General features: G+C 39.5%; 1 protein-coding gene across 7 annotated transcripts; it reads left to right on the forward strand.

Annotated features, from left to right (window-relative positions):
* The first annotated feature begins 723 nt into the window (after nucleotides 1–723).
* Nucleotides 724–18172, forward strand: SAMD9L (sterile alpha motif domain containing 9 like). 7 transcript variants are annotated; one of them, XM_024250186.3, is made up of 6 exons: nucleotides 724–941; nucleotides 1994–2257; nucleotides 3109–3240; nucleotides 3618–3765; nucleotides 4318–4419; nucleotides 13084–18172. In XM_024250186.3, the coding sequence occupies exon 6, from the start codon at nucleotides 13104–13106 to the stop codon at nucleotides 17856–17858; it is 4755 nt and encodes a 1584-aa protein (XP_024105954.2). In that variant the 5' UTR covers nucleotides 724–941; nucleotides 1994–2257; nucleotides 3109–3240; nucleotides 3618–3765; nucleotides 4318–4419; nucleotides 13084–13103; the 3' UTR covers nucleotides 17859–18172. The 7 variants fall into 7 exon arrangements, with proteins under 7 accessions (XP_024105954.2, XP_054415456.1, XP_024105957.2 ...); XM_054559481.2 differs by having other exon boundaries at nucleotides 727–941; nucleotides 3109–3369; XM_024250189.3 differs by having other exon boundaries at nucleotides 727–941; nucleotides 1994–2092.
* The last annotated feature ends 408 nt before the right edge of the window (nucleotides 18173–18580 follow it).

The raw sequence follows: 18580 nt of genomic DNA on the forward strand, positions 1-18580 counted from the left end.
CAAGTCAGGGTCTGTTTAGTAAATATTATTAATTTGCTCCCTTAATCATAAACATCTAGAGGCTAGGAATGCCTACCTTTCTGAGAAGGCAGCCCAGCAAGTCTCAGCCTCATTTTCGTAGCCCTCATTCAAAATGGAGTCACTCTGGTTCGAGTGTCTCTGACATCATCAGGGTTGGTTTCTTCTGATGTCTCTCTCCTTGGCTTGTAGATGGCCATCTTTTCTTTGTGTCTTTACATGGTCTTCCCTCTGTATGTGTCTGTGTCCCAATCTCATCTTCTTACAAGGACACAGTCAGATTGAATTACAGTCACTCTAATGACCTCATTTTAACTTAATTACCTCCTGAAAGACCTTATCTCCAAATACAGTTACATTCGGAGGTAGTGAGGATTAGGACTTTAACATATGAATGTTTGGGGGACACAATTCAACCAGTAACAGGAACTTAGATTGCACTGACATATTAATTTTCTCCCTGGTATTTCCATTATCTTTGTCCTGTAGGTAGTTTTTTGGGTCATTGGGTTTTTTTGTTTGTTTGTTTGTTGTTTCCTTATTTCTTAACTCTTATAACTTAAAAATCTGCCTGGTAAACAGTTTCTAAGCAGTGGTTCAAATTTATTGATATTTTTGGTAATGTTATTGATTAAAAAACATTTTAGATCCTTCTAAACCCAAGAAAAAGGAATGTTCTAAAGCAAAACTGAAACTCTCTATATTTCAACTTCCTCCTGCTTCTGAACTGGCACTCTGACACACCCTCAGAAAGTCAGAGCACCGGCAGAACAGAAGACTTCACAATTTAATGCTTTAGTTTTTAAAAAAGGATCCTTACACTCATGTCTCCTAGCCATCAGACGAGGAATGAGACAGCAAAAGTTCAAATGGCCTGTTTCAAGTTTCTGATATAAAACGATGACATTTTCAGGAAAATCCTGGTAAGTAAACTGAATCATTAAACCTTTATTTGTTATGCTTTTGAGGCGACAGCTATTTTTTAAAACTTCAGCTGTACTTTTTATATAAATATATAAATATATGTTTGTACATAAACCATTACTTATAAAAATACTAGAGTAATTAGAAAAATCAATGGATTAAATACATGTCAGTATACTTAACTGATAATAATTTTATAAGTGCTCTTCTAAAAAGAAACGTACCATTAAGTGTAATTAGGATGGTGGTAGGGTTTCTGATTGTGGGCAGGCTTTGGAAAGGAGGATAGAGAAACGATGCAAACAGGGTCAGGAATTTAAGCACTGAAGATTCTAAAGGCACCTGTGATCTTGTGTAATTACACAAAATTCTGTCTTCATAACGTAAGATGTTATTAAAACTTTTACATTTTATGAAAGGTAATACTCTGCAGAGGCTAAATATTATTCTATTAAAGTATTTCATTCACATACATCTTATTCAGCAATCTGGTTGAAAACTAAGAAAAAAAATACAAAGTGTTCTTCAGGAAAACGAAACTAACTTGCTTGTGTGGCTTCTGCCTGCCAGACTATGCGAGGAGGGTGTGGGTAGCTCTCCTGGGCTACAGCCAGATTCTGAAGTGTTTTTCCCCTACATCAGTTCTAAGAATCCTGCAGAGCAGAACACCTCCCTAGGGCATGGATATCGGCGGTGTTGCTGAGGGTCTCTCAAAGATGGGGTGGGCTTGTCCCTGAGAGTTTGCTGACTTGGTAATTCTTGCTGAACATCAAAGAGAGAAAACTGGAGTGTTGAGGATGGCAACCTGCAATTCCTTTGTCAATAACCAACATTGCTAAAGATAAGATTTGTGTTCACAATTGTTTCAAAACAGGACACTGAGGGCCCCTAGAAAGCCAAGACTTATGTCAAGGAAATCATAAAATTTGTCCATACTAATCATGGTCATTTTGATTGTTACTTAGTTCCAACAGCATACATCCAGATGCTCTTAAAATTGTACTGGCTAAAACAAAAGAAAAAATCTGGAGTCTGTTTTTTCCATCTTTAGCATTTCCAGAGAGAGACTGGCTGGTTAAATTTCTGAAAGAGGACACTGGCTAAAAGAAGGTATTGCATCTCACCTGAGCAGATTGTGTCTGTGGAAAGTGTAAGTCCCTTGCCAGAAGAGCAGCTTCCCAGCAAAGGCAGAGGGTGAAAACAGCAAAGGTCTTAGGACACTGGGGACCTAGAGTCAAAAGAGACCTCCTCCAGGGAAAACACTGTGTGAGAAATGGCCTCATTCGGTGACTGTGAATGACACAGCAGAAAGTTGGTAAGGTGTATTCTGTAACTAGGGTATCTACAAAAACTGCAGGAGAAAATATATTCATTCATTTTGCTTTCCTTTTGAAAAAAAACTTCCTTTTCATTATTTGTGACCAGATGATAGAAGCTGGAGTTAGTTCTGGCCTAACGGGTAGCACAGTAAAGAGATTTCCCCAGATTTCTATCTGGAGTTCCAGCCAAGTGAAATAATTTCCCTAGGAAAATGAGGAAGTCCTTTGACCCACAGACACTGGTAGCTCAAGGCCTTTCAAATATTCATTACTTTTAACTACTCTAAGAAAATGTGTTACTCATTTAACAGATTTTTGTTAAGAAGCTATTATGTGCTAGGCAATGCCAGATAATGAACAAAATGTAAAGAAATTTGTCCTTATGGAGTGCATAGAATAATGGGTGGGACAGAAAATAAACAAAGTAAATAGGTTAAAATATATAAAATATTTGCTGCTTGTAAGTCCTAAGTAGATAAAAAATGAAGCCAGAAGAGGAATAGGAAATGTTGGGAGGTGGGATAAAGTTTTCAGTAGGCTGGCCAAACAGTGCCTTGCTGAGAAGGTGGCATTTGACAAAAGATCTCAACAAAGTGAGAGAGTGAGCCTGCTGGTATCCAAGGACATTCCAGGAAGGGAAAGCAGGTGTAGTGGCTGGAAACAGGGGCAGGTGCTTCCTTCAGGAAGCAACGAGGAGTTCAGGGGACTGGGCCTGATTTAGAGGGAAAAATAAAGACCTAATATCAGAGGATTAGCACGGTACCAGACTGTGTGAGGCCTTGTCAGATGGAAAGCCACAGACAGGGTTGGACACAACATTGATATGATGTTATTTACATTTTAACAGGGTCATTCTGGCTGCTTTTTTGAGAAGTCCCTGAAGAGATCAATAACAGCAAGAGGGAACCTGGCAAGGAAGCTATTCCTATAATCCAGGAGAGAGAAGAGGAAGGCTTGGACCAGGTGGTAGCGGTGTCAGGTAGTCAAATGCTGGGTATATTTTGAAGATACACCCCATAGGATTTGCTCTACATTGAATGTGGAATGCTGGAAGAGAGATAAAGTGTACCTGCCACATACTTTTTAAGGTTCATTTATTTTCTTAGAAGTAAGTATACAAAGAGATGCTACCCAGGAGAAGGGTATTCTTCTCACTATTCTTTCAAATTTTCTGTATGTTTGAACATTTTCATAGTAGAAAGTTAGGAGGGAAAATCTGTTTCATAAACATTTCCTAAGCAGCAGTCCAGTCTATTGCATTTTAATTGGTTGTGATATCATTGTTTTATGCAATACGTTCTCAATAAGTATATCCTCTGGCAAACTGAACAAGGACCAAGTCTGTTCTGCCTACAGCTCTGCTTCCTCATAGCTGCTTTCCAGAACGTGACTCTTGCAAATTATCAAGAAAAGAGAACTAATCTAAGGGATCCAGATCAAACAGCCTCATGAAGACTTATTTCATGTTTCTAATATAAAGATAGAAGTTTTCAGGAAGGCCCTGGTAAGTTTCTAATCATTAAAGTCTTGTTTAATCAACTCTCTTTAAAAGCTGTCTTTAAAAACTAATTATAAAAAGTAAAACAGAACTTTGAAAATGAACATACTTGAAAGTGTGCATAAGCTATTTCTTATGAAACCATTTTAAAAGGAATGAGAAATATCACTATTTTTATATGAGAATCAATTGATGTAACGTGTGCTGATTGCAGAATTTTTAAAAAAGAAATTTTCCAGCAAGCATGGCGAGGGTGCAGCATATTTCTAGAGGTGGAAAGCTCTGGGGGTGAGGCTAAAAAACCTGGGTAAAACGTAGACCAGGAGATCAGGAATCCAAGCATACAAAACCGTGTAGAAAATTGTAGCCATGTGCAGCTATGCCATACTCTGTCCTATAAGTTACATTTAATTAAAGAATAAAATCCTCCAAGGTTTAGCCATCATTTTATGTAAGACTTTTATGCACAACTAGCTTGTATAGAGACTATGGGAAGAAATACCTAACTTGAAATTGCACTTCAAGAAAATAAAACTAACTTTTGCTTTGTGGTTTCAGCTACACAGAGCATCAGAGCAGGGGTGGGCCTGCTGGGCTGCAGCTGGGATTCTGAGCATCCTTTCCTGGAGGCACGGAAAGTGAGTGAGTGAGCCCAGTGAGGTGAGTGAGCCCAGTGAGGCCCAGCCTCCTAAACATGAGGGTGAGCACCAGAGCTTGCCAAGGGCAGGCCAGTTTGATCCTTCCTGCTTAGTCCCTAAAGAGAGAAAAATAATAGTCCTTAGGCAGTAGATCCTAAAATTTATTATCTGTAGGGGATCCATTCCAGGACCTGCGCAGATACCAAAACCTGTACATGCTCAAATCCCTAATGTGAAATGGCAAGGTATTTGCATATAACCTATACACATCCTCCCGTGTACTTTGAGTCATCTCTAGATTACTTATAATGCCTAGTGCAATGTAATATTATATAGTTGTTATACTGTATTTATTGTTTAGGGAATAGTGACAATGAAAACAAGTCTGTACATTTTCAGTACAGATGCAATTTTTTTTTCAAATATTTTCAATCTGTGGTTGGTTGAATCCACAGATGTGGTACCCACTGATAGGGAGGGCCCAGTGTACAACTAAAGAGAACTCTGTGTTTCAAAATTATCCCAGAACAGAATAGAGTTAAGGTGAAGGTCTTCTGCCCAGCTCCAACCAGAGCAGCTACACCTTTATCCATGTTAGATATTGCAGTTTCAGGTGCATTTATTTGAAGAAGCAGAACAAAAACAAGCAACAGCTAAGACAACACTAGTTCTGGTCCAATTTTCCTGTATTATAAGCGGGAAAACAGGCTCACTGAGAGGAGACATAATTTAATCATGACATCGTTTTTCTGATCACAACTCCTCCACCTTTATACACACTATGTAGCTTCTTGCTAAACATGAAAGCCCTCATGTTTAAAACTATGCCTGCAGTCTAGGGTGTAAGGCTTAAGTCACAGAAAGAGCTGAAGAGTTATGTCAAAGCATTATTAAAGCCTTTTGCCCAAATCATTGTCACCTGAATTAAATAACAGCTCCAACTACCTATGGATTATAGATCATATAAGATGCTTATAATTAACAGAGGGCAAAATTCACATGAAAGTAATATTGGATACATAATAGCTTCAAGTTTTTAAATATCTTCTCAGCTACCAACATAGGGGTGGGAAATGGTGGAATTCTGGCTGAGAAATATTTTTATGTTATATGTTATCATACTAACACATGATGTAGTAACAGAAGAAAAGTGAAGAAGCATGTCGGTGGGTAGATGTGGTTTCAGGAGTTTGGAGAAGCTCTCTTTGGATTCCTTCAGTTCTGCTGGTTTAAACAGGAAGCAAGGTGACCGTGGTGAGGAGGCATTGTAGTTTTGATAAGAGAGGAGAAACGATGAAATGATCATTTAGGAGAATAAAAGAGTGACTAAAGCAGAGAAATAGAGCATGGTAGCTGAGAGCATTAAGGTGGGACCAGTTATGGTATGGAGGGCCATTGTCCAGCCATGTTCCAGTCAGGGTGTGAAGGGCCATTGTCCAGTATACTCCAGTCAGGGTGTAGAGGGCCATTGTCCAGCCATGTTCCAGTCAGGGTGTGGAGTCTTCATCTTTGAACCATTGGGAAACCTCTAAGACAAGGTAAAGATAAAAAGACTCGAGGCTTGAGGAGCACAGATGCCAGTCGCCCTATTTGAGAAGGGTGTTTCTATCTCCATGGTAGTTCCTGACAGAAGTCAATCAATAAAGAAGAAAGTGAGGGAAAGCTGTCATGCTGTCAGGTAACACAAAGACACAAAGACAAGCCCTCTGCTATCCCCCACGCCACCACCCAGCACACACAGTGTCTCTGGGCATGTAATGGTTGCTAAGCAGGAAATTCCTAAAACGCTGCTTCTTGTAGAGTGCTGGGGTCTATAAGAATTACTGTAGTCACAGAAGAGAAAAATCTAGAGTTCTTCCTTACAGTATTTGGGGTGACCCAAAGAAAGGATGGGTAGCTTGAATTACTGAGAGAGGACACTGGCTAGGAGAAAATACTGCCTCACACCTAAACAGAGCCAGTCTATGGTGCACAGTAAGAGCATCTCCAGAGGAGAGTTTGTTGCCTAAAGCAGCAACAGCAGTTAAAACAGTGGAGGGTGACCCTGAAGCCCTGGGGTTCCAGCTCACTGAGGACCTAGGGTAGAAAGAGATCTCCTCCAGGGAAAACCCTATCTGAGAAAAATGCTCACTCAGGGACTGTGAGACACCAAAACCTGAGGAGAAGTGTTAGAAAACTGGAGCTTACAATAGGACATCAAGTCTCTGTAATTTGCCTGTTAGATGAAGAATAAAATGTTTACTGACTTTTCTTTCTGAAAAGTAAACTCTTTTCTTACTAATTATGACCAGCTAACCCAGATGCTGGAGTTGGTTTTGGTCTCATAGATGACAACATGAAGATATTTCCCAAATACAATTCAATTGTTTCACTAATCTAAAAATGTTAATTTCCTCATTCAACAAATATTTATTGAGTGTTTATTTTATGTCAGGCCCTGGTGATTCATGCATGAATGACAGGCAAAAATGCCTGTTCTCATGGAGGTTATATTCCAGTTGCTGACACACAATGAGAAATATAATTAAGTAAAATGTATAGTACATAAATCTAAAGTGAAAACTTGAAGCAGGGAAGAGCAATGGGAAGTGCTGGAGAAAGGACTGAAATTTTAAGAAAGATGAGCAAGAAAAGCCTTACTGAATTTGAGTAAAGAGCTAAAAAGGTGAGGGTGTGAGCTGTGTTGGCATCTGGAGGAAAATCATTCCAAGCAGAGGGAACAGGTAGTGCAAAGGCCTCGTGTGGCTGCACGGCTGGCATGTTTGAGGAACAGTAAGACAACTGGGCAGCTGGAGGGAAGTGACAGGAAGTAATGAGGTCAAAAAGACAGTGGGGTGGACACATCATGTCAGACCTTATTTAAGGACTTTGGCTTTTACTCCATGCGAGATGAGAAGTCAGATAAAAGTTTTGAGCAGAGGACACTGACTAAGAGTCAGTGACATGATCACACTTACACTTTTGAACAGGATCAGGTGGGCTGTTGTGTTGAAAATAGAGTGAATGGCATGGCGGTAGGGCAAAGCCAGAGTCAGAGAGACCAGGTAACAAAAATAATCCAGGAAAGAGATGATGGCCTAGAACAGGGTGGTAGCAGTAGGGATAGTGGGAAAGGGTGGAATTCTGGATATACTGTGAAGGTGTGATTGAAAGTATTTGCTAATACAATGAGTGAAAAAAAAAGCAGTCAAAAATGCTGCCAAGGTTTTTGCCTTGAACAATTGACAAATTCCATTAACTGATAAGACTGTAGGAGGAGCAAGTTTGGAGTGGGAGGGGCAGATATCAGGAGATCAATTTTGGCCATGTTCGTTTTAGGACTGTCGTATATCTAGGTGAACATAAAGAAGGCAGATATATGGACATCATGGCAGAAGCCAGGGCCGATCATGTTAATTTGGAAGTCACAGGCATACAGATTGCGTTTAAATGCAAGATAGATGAGATTCATAGGGAGAAACTCTAGATAGAACTCTAGATAGAAAAGAGGCTAGGTCTGAGAGGCACTTCAACATTTAGAGGTGGAGAGTTAAGGAAGAACCAGCAGAGGAAACTGAGAAGGACTAGCCAGAAATGGAGGAGGAAAAATCAGGAAAGGTAGTGTCCCAAAAGCCTGCAAGGAGAGTAATCCAAGGAAAAGAGAGCAATCACTTGTTTCAAGTGCTGCTGCTCTGTCAAGAACTGTCTGTAGCAATACCAAGTGCAATTTTAGTGGAGGAGTGAGGCCAAAGCCTGATTGGCGTGACTTCTAAAGTGAGTGGAAGAAGAGAAACACGAAACGGAAAGTGTAGACAGATCTACTGTGAAGAAAAGCAGAAATGTGGGGAAGAGTAGTTTCCAAAGAGTCTTGCTTAACATGAAAAAAATAAACATGCGTGATTGCTGAAGGAGATCTAGTAGATGAGGAAAGACTGAAGAAGCCAAATAGAGAGGGGACACTTTCTGGAGCAACTTCCTGAATAGGTGAGAGGGATGCAAGGACTACTGCAAGTGGAGAGGTTGACCTCACTAGGCATGTGGGCAGAACATGCAGAGAACACAAACTAACATATGATGTAGTAACAGAAGAAAAGTGAAGAAGCAGGTTGATGGGTAGATGTGGTTTCAGGAGTTTGGAGAAGCTCTCTTTGGATTTCTTCAATTCTGCCGGTTTAAACGGGAAACAAGGTGACCGTGGTGAGGAGGTGTTGTAAGTTTGATGAGAGAGGAGAGACAGCGAAATGATCGTTTAGGAGAATAAGAGAGTGACTACTGCAAGTGGAGAGGTTGACTAAAGCAGAGAAATAAAGCATGGTAGCTGACAGCATTAAGGTGAGACCAGTCACGGTATGAAGGGCCATTGTCCAGCCATGTTCCAGTCAGGGTGTGGAGGGCCATTGTCCAGCATTCTCCAGTCAGGGTGTGGAGGGCCATTGTCCAGCATGCTCCAGTCAGAGTATGAAGGGCCATTGTCCAGCATGCTCCAGTCAGTGTGGAGGCCCATTGTCCAACCATGTTCCAGTGAGGGTGTGGAGGGCCATTGTCCAGCATGCTCCAGTCAGGGTGCAGAGGGCCATTGTCCAGCCATTTTCCAGCCAGGGTATGGAGGGCCATTCTCCAGCCATGCTCTGACAAGCTGTTGGGGACTGAGTGGGGACTGAGTGGTGGATGTAACTAGCATTGTAGTTTAACTATAAGAGTGTACCAGAGAGGAGAAAAATAAGTCATGATAATGAATAATCAAAAAAATTAAGTCAGTAAAAGACGAAAAGTGAAACATGAATGGAGTGAGGAAAAGTGACACAGTAGTAGAATCCATAGATCGAAGGTGTTGGTGTTAAAGAAATACTTACTAGTGTTTGAGCACTAAAGGCAGTGGGCCTGAGGGGCAGGAGATGGTGGGGACACGGAAGTGTTTGAAACAGAGAGGACGGAGGGCTTGTAGTTCTCGGTAACTGTATTTGTTGGCTAGAGCTGCCATAACAAAGTAGCACAGAGTCACTTCAACAACAGAAATGTATTATCTCAGAACTCTTGTGACTAGAAGTCCAAGATCAAGCTATTGGCAGGGTGGGTTCCTTCTGAGGGCTACAAGGGAGAATTTCTTCCATGCCTCTCACAGTAGCATGCTGGCAATCTTTGGTGATTCTTGGCTTGTAGAAACATCACGCTGACCTCTGCCTTCGTCTTCACATACTGTTCTCCCAGTGTGTAAGCAAGCCCAAGTTTCCCCTTTTTACAAAAACCTCAGTCATGTTGGATTAGGGTCCACTATAACTTCATGTCAACTAATTACATCTACAACAATCCTGTCTCCAAATAAAGTCACATTCTAAGGTGCTGGAGGTTAGGACTTCAGCGCCTGAATTTTGGTGCGATATAATTCAATCCATAAAATAGTAATGATAAGGTCAAGGATATGACCATGGGAATAGAGGTGGGTTGATGTCAAGATAAAAGTCGATTGGGTGAGAGGCCATTGTATTGGAAGGATCAATGACATGTCTATTGAGCCACCAATAATTATGACAGAAATGGTATCTGAGGACACAAGTGTCCTCTTCCCTTCAGCTTCCTACATTTTAATACAAAATGTATTTAATACAAAATGTGTTAAAATGCCTAAAAACTGTATAAAATATATAAAAAGTAAGTATTCAGCAAATTTTCAAAGTATGAAATATCTTAAGACTAAGATTTAAAATACTATGGTAGTTATCTCACATGTAATGACTTCAAAAAAAGTTTTCATTAAGGATATGTTTATTAATAACTGCTTATACTATTGGTTTTATATAATGCTTGTAAACAGATGAGGCGGGGCCCCTCTCTCAGTCTTACCTGAGATGACACTTAGGGCCTCGGCAGGGGAGATGGGAAGATCAGGGATGAGCCTACCAGGCTCCCAAGCTCCATCTGCCCCGGAGTACTCTACGGCAGGACCAGTGCCCTGGCTCTGGGTGCAGGAGTAGGAACTGCCCACTGCTGGAACAGCACTATGTCATACCCCTTAGACCCATTAAAGGGGCCTTTGGCAGGTCCACCAAGTAGACTATTTCTTATTCCCTAACTCTATCCCCCAGGCTTTCTCCCTCAATTGCCTCCCACGTGACTCCAGCAGTTCCCTTAACTTCACCTACCCAATGTTCCCACTCTCTTCTTCCTCATATATCCCAGGCCTAGACTCCTTGTGTCTGACAAAAAGCACTACCACACTTTGTCAGTATAAACTTTTTTGAGTGTGTGTGTGTGTGTGTGTGTGTGTGTGACTTATTTCATTTTTTTATCTTCTCCAATGGACAATAAATATCATGAAAGAGCTTCACATCTGTTTTGATTATCACTGTTTTTCCTGAGCATGATGCCTGGTACATAATAGGTGCTCATTAAATATGTGTTGAATGAATGAACAGATGACACTATTTAAGATAAATAACACATCGCTAGTTACAATATATGGGCTAATTTTTGTGGGACCCCCTAAGACCCACAAGTGACTTCTGTCTATGCTACAGATGAACTGAATTGATCATCTAAAATACATTTATAGCGTTCATTGTGCCAGTTGCTCATGGTTCTGCTAATTGGCCCAGGACTAGTTGTGATCTGCAGACTGAAGCCAGAGTAAGTAAGAGAATTCAAGACATTAAGACAACCAGGAACAGTTTTACCAAGGCAAGTGGAAGCTGCTAGGCTCAGTGGTTGCATGCCTGTAGATGGGGTAAATCATCCCGGTGCAAATATGGTATTCACACCATAAATGTGTAGTGCAAGTTTCCTCCGTGGCCAATCACAGGGCTGCAAGCTGAAGCCCCAGTTAGCTTATTCTCCATACATAACTTCAAGGGGACTTTCTGGTGAACTTTTCCAAGAAGCTCCAAGCACAGATGGTTCAAATTTGCAGTTTGGCTAGACTTTGTGACTGGCTGTACATTAAATTTTTTTAAAAAACTTAGGTTCCTTAAACCTAAGGAAACTAAAAATTACAAATCATTTAAAACAGCAGTCCCCAACCTTTTTGGAACCAGGGACCGGCTTCATGGGAGACAATTTTTCCACAGGGTAGTGGGGGATGTTTTTGAGTTTATTCAAGGGCATTACATTTTGTGTGCACTTTATTTCTATTATTATTACATTGTAAAATATAATGAAATTATTATACAACTCACCATAATGTAGACTCAGTGGGAGCCCTGAGCTTGTTTTCCTGCAGCTAGATGGTCCCATTTGGGGTGATGGGACAGAGTGACTGATCATCAGGGATGAGATTCTCATAAGGAGTGTGCAGCCTGGATCCCTCATATGCACAGTTCACAACAGGGTTTTCACTCCTATGAGAAACTAATGCCGCCACTGATCTGGCGGGATGTGGAGCTCAGGCAGTAATGCAAGATATGGTGAGAGGCTGTAAATACAGATGAAGCTTTGCCAGCTCACCCACCAGCCAGTCACCTCTTGCTGTGCAGCCCAGTTTCTAACAGGCTAGAGACTGGTACTGGTCCAGATCCCCAGATTTGGGGACCCCTAGTTTAAAATGCTTGCATTTTCTCTTTTTATAGTTTAGTCTAGTGTTTTTGTTTCATTTGATCTTTAATGTTTTTTTGTCTGTCCTTAAAATATTCTCACTTTCTGATTTTCTGTTTACTTAAACCAATTAATTGATTTATCTTTTAAATTCTGATTCAGTAGGTCTAAGTGGGGGCCTGAGAATTTACATTTCTAGCCAGCTTCTAAGTGATGCTGATGCTGCTGGTTTGGAGACCACACCTTGAGAACCACTGCTCTTGGTCTTGTCCGCACAATAGATGCACCAAGGCAAATGTTTAAAAGTACTAATGCCTGACAACACCACCCTCACTCCCTCAACCAACTAATGCAGTCTCAGGTGTGGAATGCCAAGTGATTCTAATGTTTAACCAAGGTTGAGAACCCCTGTTCTAGGAGTCCAAAATAGGCAGCTCTTGCCATTCATCAAAGTACATAGTTGTAGGATCTTCATTAGCCTCATATCAATAATTTAGGTGAAAATGGCTCTAACAAAATTAAAAACTCATACTATTTTCCCTATCTAGTTTCAGGGAGCCCAGCTTGAATTATAGCTAGTCTCTTTTGGTACCTCCTGAGAGCACAAGAATTAGCCAATCAAATCAATTATCCTGACATTTTGCTACCAAGTTCCCCCAAACCCTAGCCTTGTGGCCTAACAGCTTGAGTTCCAAAAGAAAACAGAAGATTATTTAACCAACTGCTCTGTTACTATGTAACAAAGATAGCCAGCTGTAGATTCCTGTTCCTCAACCCACTTCTACCTATCCAGTTTCATTACTTTAAAGTTTATTTGCAATATTCCTATATGCTATGGAAACCAATTTCTATATTACTTAAGATTCTGGTTTTAAGTTACAACAACCCAACTTTCACCAAGTTAAGCTAAAAGGGAGAATTATTGTAAGGCTAAAAGGTGTGTCACCAGCTAGCAGCTACAGCTTATTTCATAATTACAATTAGAGTTACCTAAGAAACAAGGGTATGAATTAGGATGGTAAAACAGCTAAAGTAAGTATCAAGCAGTTTTAAGAATCAGCCTTGAGCAATATTATACATCTATATATATGTATCTTCTGTATGATAATGTATACATAATTGTCTATGTGATTTCAATAATAAAGTATAATTCTAAAATAGTTATTATATTGCTTTTTCTCAGGAAGAAGTTGAAGCTTTGATATGAGTAAACAAGTATCTTTACCTGAAATGATCGAAGACTGGACCAAAGAGCATGTGAAAAAATGGGTAACTGAAGACCTTAAGATTAATGAGCAATATGGGCAAATTCTGCTCAGTGAAGAAGTAACAGGATTAGTCCTGCAGGAATTAACTGAGAAGGACCTTATAGAAATGGGGCTACCACGGGGTCCAGCACTTTTGATAAAACGTTCATATAACAAATTTTATAGTAAGTCCCCTGAAAGTGACAATCACGATCCGGGACAATTAGATAATTCAAAACCGTCCAAAACAGAACACCAAAAAAATCCAAAACAAACCAAAAAGGAAGAAGAAAATTCAATGTCATCTAATATTGATTATGATCCCAGAGAGATCAGAGATATCAAAGAACAAGAATCAATTCTTATGAAAGAAAATGTGTTAGATGAAGTAGCAAATGCTAAAGACAAGAAAAAGGGTAAGCTAAAACCTGAACAATTGACTTGTATGCCATATCCTTTTGATCAGTTCCATGACAGCCATCGCTACATAGAACATTATACTCTACAACCTGAAACAGGAGCACTCAATCTCATTGATCCAATACATGAGTTCAAAGCTCTCACAAACACAGAAACAGCCACAGAAGCGGACATTAACATGAAATTCAGCAATGAAGTCTTCCGATTTGCATCAGCTTGTATGAATTCACGCACCAATGGCACCATCCATTTTGGAGTCAAGGACAAACCCCATGGAGAAATTGTTGGTGTGAAAATCACCAATAAGGCTTCCTTCATTGACCACTTCAATGTAATGATCAGAAAGTATTTTGAAGAAAGTGAGATCAATGAAGCCAAGAAGTGTATTCGGGAGCCAAGGTTTGTGGAAGTCCTTCTGCAGAACAATACACCATCTGACAGATTTGTCATTGAAGTCGATATTATTCCAAAACACTCTATATGTAAAGATAAATATTTCTACATTCAGATGCAAATTTGTAAAGATAAAACATGGAAACAAAACCAAAATCTTTCACTGTTTGTAAGAGAAGGGGCTAGCTCTAGGGATATCCTGGCCAATTCCAAGCAACGGGATGTAGATTTCAAAGCATTTTTACAAAATTTAAAGTCACTGGTAGCATCTAGAAAAGAGGCTGAAGAAGAGTATGGAATGAAGGCAATCAAGAAGGAGAGTGAAGGACTGAAGCTGGTTAAACTTCTCATAGGAAACCGAGACTCACTGGATAATTCATACTATGACTGGTATATTCTTGTAACAAATAAATGCCATCCAAACCAAATAAAGCACTTAGATTTTTTAAAAGAAATTAAATGGTTTGCTGTGTTGGAGTTTGATCCTGAATCTATGATCAATGGAGTGGTCAAAGCTTACAAAGAAAGTCGGGTGGCAAACCTTCACTTTCCAAATCAATATGAAGACAAGACAACTAACATGAGGGAGAAGATTTCTACTCTTAATCTTTACCAACAGCCCAGCTGGATTTTCTGCAATGGCAGATCAGACCTGAAAAGCGAGACACATAAACCTCTAGAACCACATTTATGGCAGAGAGAAAGAGCTTCAGAAGTCAGGAAACTTATTTTATTTCTCACAGATGAAAATATAATGACAAGAGGAAAATTTTTGGTAGTGTTTCTATTACTCTCTTCAGTGGAAAGCCCAGGAGATCCACTCATTGAAACTTTCTGGGCTTTCTATCAGGCTCTCAAAGGAATGGAAAATATGTTGTGTATCTCTGTAAACTCACATATTTATCAACGATGGAAAGATCTACTACAAACAAGAATGAAGATGGAAGATGAATTAACAAACCACAGTATTTCCACTTTAAATATAGAACTAGTAAACAGCACCATCCTTAAACTAAAATCGGTGACTCAGTCATCAAGAAGGTTTTTGCCTGCCCATGGATCTTCTTCAGTTATCCTAGAGAAAAAGAAAGAGGATGTCTTGACTGCACTGGAAATCCTCTGTGAAAATGAGTGTAAAGACACAGACATCGAGAAAGACGAATCTAAATTCCTGGAGTTTAAGAAATCAAAAGAAGAACACTTTTATCGAGGTGGCAAAGTATGCTGGTGGAACTTCTATTTTTCTTCTGAAAATTATTCTTCAGATTTTGTTAAAAGGGACAGTTATGAAAAGCTTAAAGATTTAATACGCTGCTGGGCAGAGTCTCCTAAACCAATATTTGCAAAAATCATCAATCTTTATCATCATCCAGGCTGTGGGGGTACCACACTGGCTATGCATGTTCTCTGGGACTTAAAGAAAAACTTCAGATGTGCTGTGTTAAAAAACAAGACAACTGATTTTGCAGAAATTGCAGAGCAAGTGATCAATCTGGTCACCTATAGGGCAAAGAGCCATCAGGATTACATTCCTGTGCTTCTCCTTGTGGATGATTTTGAAGAACAAGAAAATGTCTACTTTCTACAAAATGCCATCCATTCTCTTTTAGCAGAAAAGGATTTGCGATATGAAAAAACATTGGTAATTATCTTAAACTGCATGAGATCCCGGAATCCAGATGAAAGTGCAAAATTGGCAGACAGTATTGCACTAAATTACCAACTTTCTTCCAAGGAACAAAGAGCTTTTGGGGCCAAACTGAAGGAAATTGAAAAGCAGCACAAGAACTGTGAAAATTTTTATTCCTTCATGATCATGAAAAGCAATTTTGATGAAACATATATAGAAAATGTAGTCAGGAATATCCTAAAAGGACAGGATGTTGACAGAAAGGAAGCACAACTCATTTCCTTCCTGGCTTTACTCAATTCTTATGTTACTGATTCTACAATTTCAGTTTCACAGTGTGAAATATTTTTGGGAATCATATACACTAGTACACCCTGGGAACCTGAAAGCTTAGAAGACAAGATGGGAACTTATTCTACGCTTCTAATAAAAACAGAAGTTGCAGAATATGGGAGATACACAGGTGTGCGTATCATTCACCCTCTGATTGCTGTGTACTGTCTAAAAGAACTGGAAAGAAGCTATCACTTGGACAAATGTCAAATTGCATTGAATATATTAGAAGAGAATTTATTCTATGATTCTGGAATAGGAAGAGACAAATTTCAACATGATGTTCAAACTCTTCTGCTTACAAGACAGCGCAAGGAGTATGGAGATGAAACAGACACTTTGTTTTCCCCATTAATGGAAGCTTTACAGAATAAAGACATTGAAAAGGTCTTGAGTGCAGGAAGTAGACGATTCCCACAAAATGCATTCATTTGTCAAGCCTTAGCAAGACATTTCTACATTAAAGAGAAGGACTTTAACACGGCTCTGGACTGGGCACGTCAGGCCAAAATGAAAGCACCTAAAAATTCCTATATTTCAGATACACTTGGTCAAGTCTACAAAAGTGAAATCAAATGGTGGTTGGATGGGAACAAAAACTGTAGGAGCATTACTGTTAATGACCTAACACATCTCCTAGAAGCTGCCGAAAAAGCCTCAAGAGCTTTCAAAGAATCCCAAAGGCAAACTGATAGTAAAAACTATGAAACCGAGAACTGGTCACCACAGAAGTACCAAAGACGATATGACATGTATAATACAGCTTGTTTCTTGGGTGAAATAGAAGTTGGTCTTTACACCATCCAGATTCTTCAGCTCACTCCATTTTTCCACAAAGAAAATGAATTATCCAAAAAACATATGGTGCAATTTTTATCAGGAAAGTGGACCATTCCTCCTGATCCCAGAAATGAATGTTATTTGGCTCTTAGCAAGTTCACATCCCACCTAAAAAATTTACAATCAGATCTGAAAAGGTGCTTTGACTTTTTTATTGATTATATGGTTCTTCTGAAAATGAGGTATACCCAAAAAGAAATCGCGGAAATCACGTTAGGCAAGAAAGTCAGTCGTTGTTTCAGGAAATACACAGAACTTTTCTGTCATTTGGATCCATGTCTATTACAAAGTAAAGAGAGTCAATTACTCCAGGAGGAGAATTGCAGGAAAAAGCTAGAAGCTCTGAGAGCAGATAGGTTTGCTGGACTCTTGGAATATCTTAATCCAAACTACAAAGATGCTGCCACCATGGAAAGTATAGTGAATGAATATACCTTCCTACTGCAGCAAAACTCAAAAAAGCACATGACAAATGAGAAACAAAATTCCATTTTGGCCAACATTATTCTCAGTTGTCTAAAGCCCAACTCCAAGTTTATTCAACCACTTACCACGCTAAAAAAACAACTCCGAGAGGTCTTGCAATTTGTAGGACCAAGTCATCAATATCCAGGCCCTTATTTCTTGGCCTGCCTCCTGTTCTGGCCAGAAAATCAAGAGCTAGATCAAGATTCCAAACTAATAGAAAAGTACGTTTCATCCTTAAATAGATCCTTCAGGGGACAGTACAAGCGCATGTGCAGGTCCAAGCAGGCAAGCACACTTTTCTATCTAGGCAAAAGGAAGGGTCTAAACAGTATTGTTCACAAGGCCAAAATAGAGCAGTACTTTGATAAAGCACAAAACACAAATTCCCTCTGGCACAGTGGGGATGTGTGGAAAAAAAATGAAGTCAAAGACCTCCTGCGTCGTCTAACTGGTCAGGCTGAAGGCAAGCTAATCTCTATAGAATATGGAACAGAGGAAAAAATAAAAATACCAGTAATATCTGTTTATTCAGGTCCACTCAGAAGTGGTAGGAACATAGAAAGAGTGTCTTTCTACCTAGGATTTTCCATTGAAGGCCCTCTGGCATATGATATAGAAGTAATTTAAGATAATACATCACCTGTAGTTCAAATATGTTTATTTATATCTTTATGATTTTATTCCCTCTCTCTATTCTCATGGCACTTTCATAACATTATGGCTAACCTCTAATTACAGATTTTGCTTTTGCCTCCCTGAATGAATTATAAGCCTTTTTAAGATATGAAATATGCCTACCCGCAGAGCTTGGCACAAAGTAGAGTCAATCGTTTAATGTTTTAAATATGCATTTTCAGACTCAAATAATTAAGAAGTTTCATTGATATCCACTGGTCACATCATAACTGTTTATAGGGCAATAAAATCTGTGTTAAATTCAATTGCTTTTGTAAGTTTTCTAAATTATTTCTTCACTGTGACAGCAAAGATTTAAATAAGATGAATGTAAAAGAGAAAGCTTATTGGACTCAAACCCACAGATCCACACCAGAGTTCTACTTACCTCATCTTGGTATCAATAAAAACTTATATGGAAGGTAAATATGTTGTTCTCCATCCTCCACATAACACTCTCCCCAACACACACACACACACACACTCCTTGTACCTCTTGCCCTTCTCCCAGATCATTGCTCCAGGAGAGAGAAGAGTTAAAAAAATAAAGTAATCGTAAACTTGAACTCTCTCCATTCTCTTGTTCCCATTTACAGGTGAATCTCTTCCTTTAAGCCATTTTTTGTCTCCTGTGAATACAGCCTTATCTCCACCTGTTCCTTAGATCCCATCTC

The sequence above is a fragment of the Pongo abelii genome, chromosome 6, assembly GCF_028885655.2.
Source record: "Pongo abelii isolate AG06213 chromosome 6, NHGRI_mPonAbe1-v2.0_pri, whole genome shotgun sequence".
Lineage (NCBI taxonomy): Eukaryota > Metazoa > Chordata > Mammalia > Primates > Hominidae > Pongo > Pongo abelii.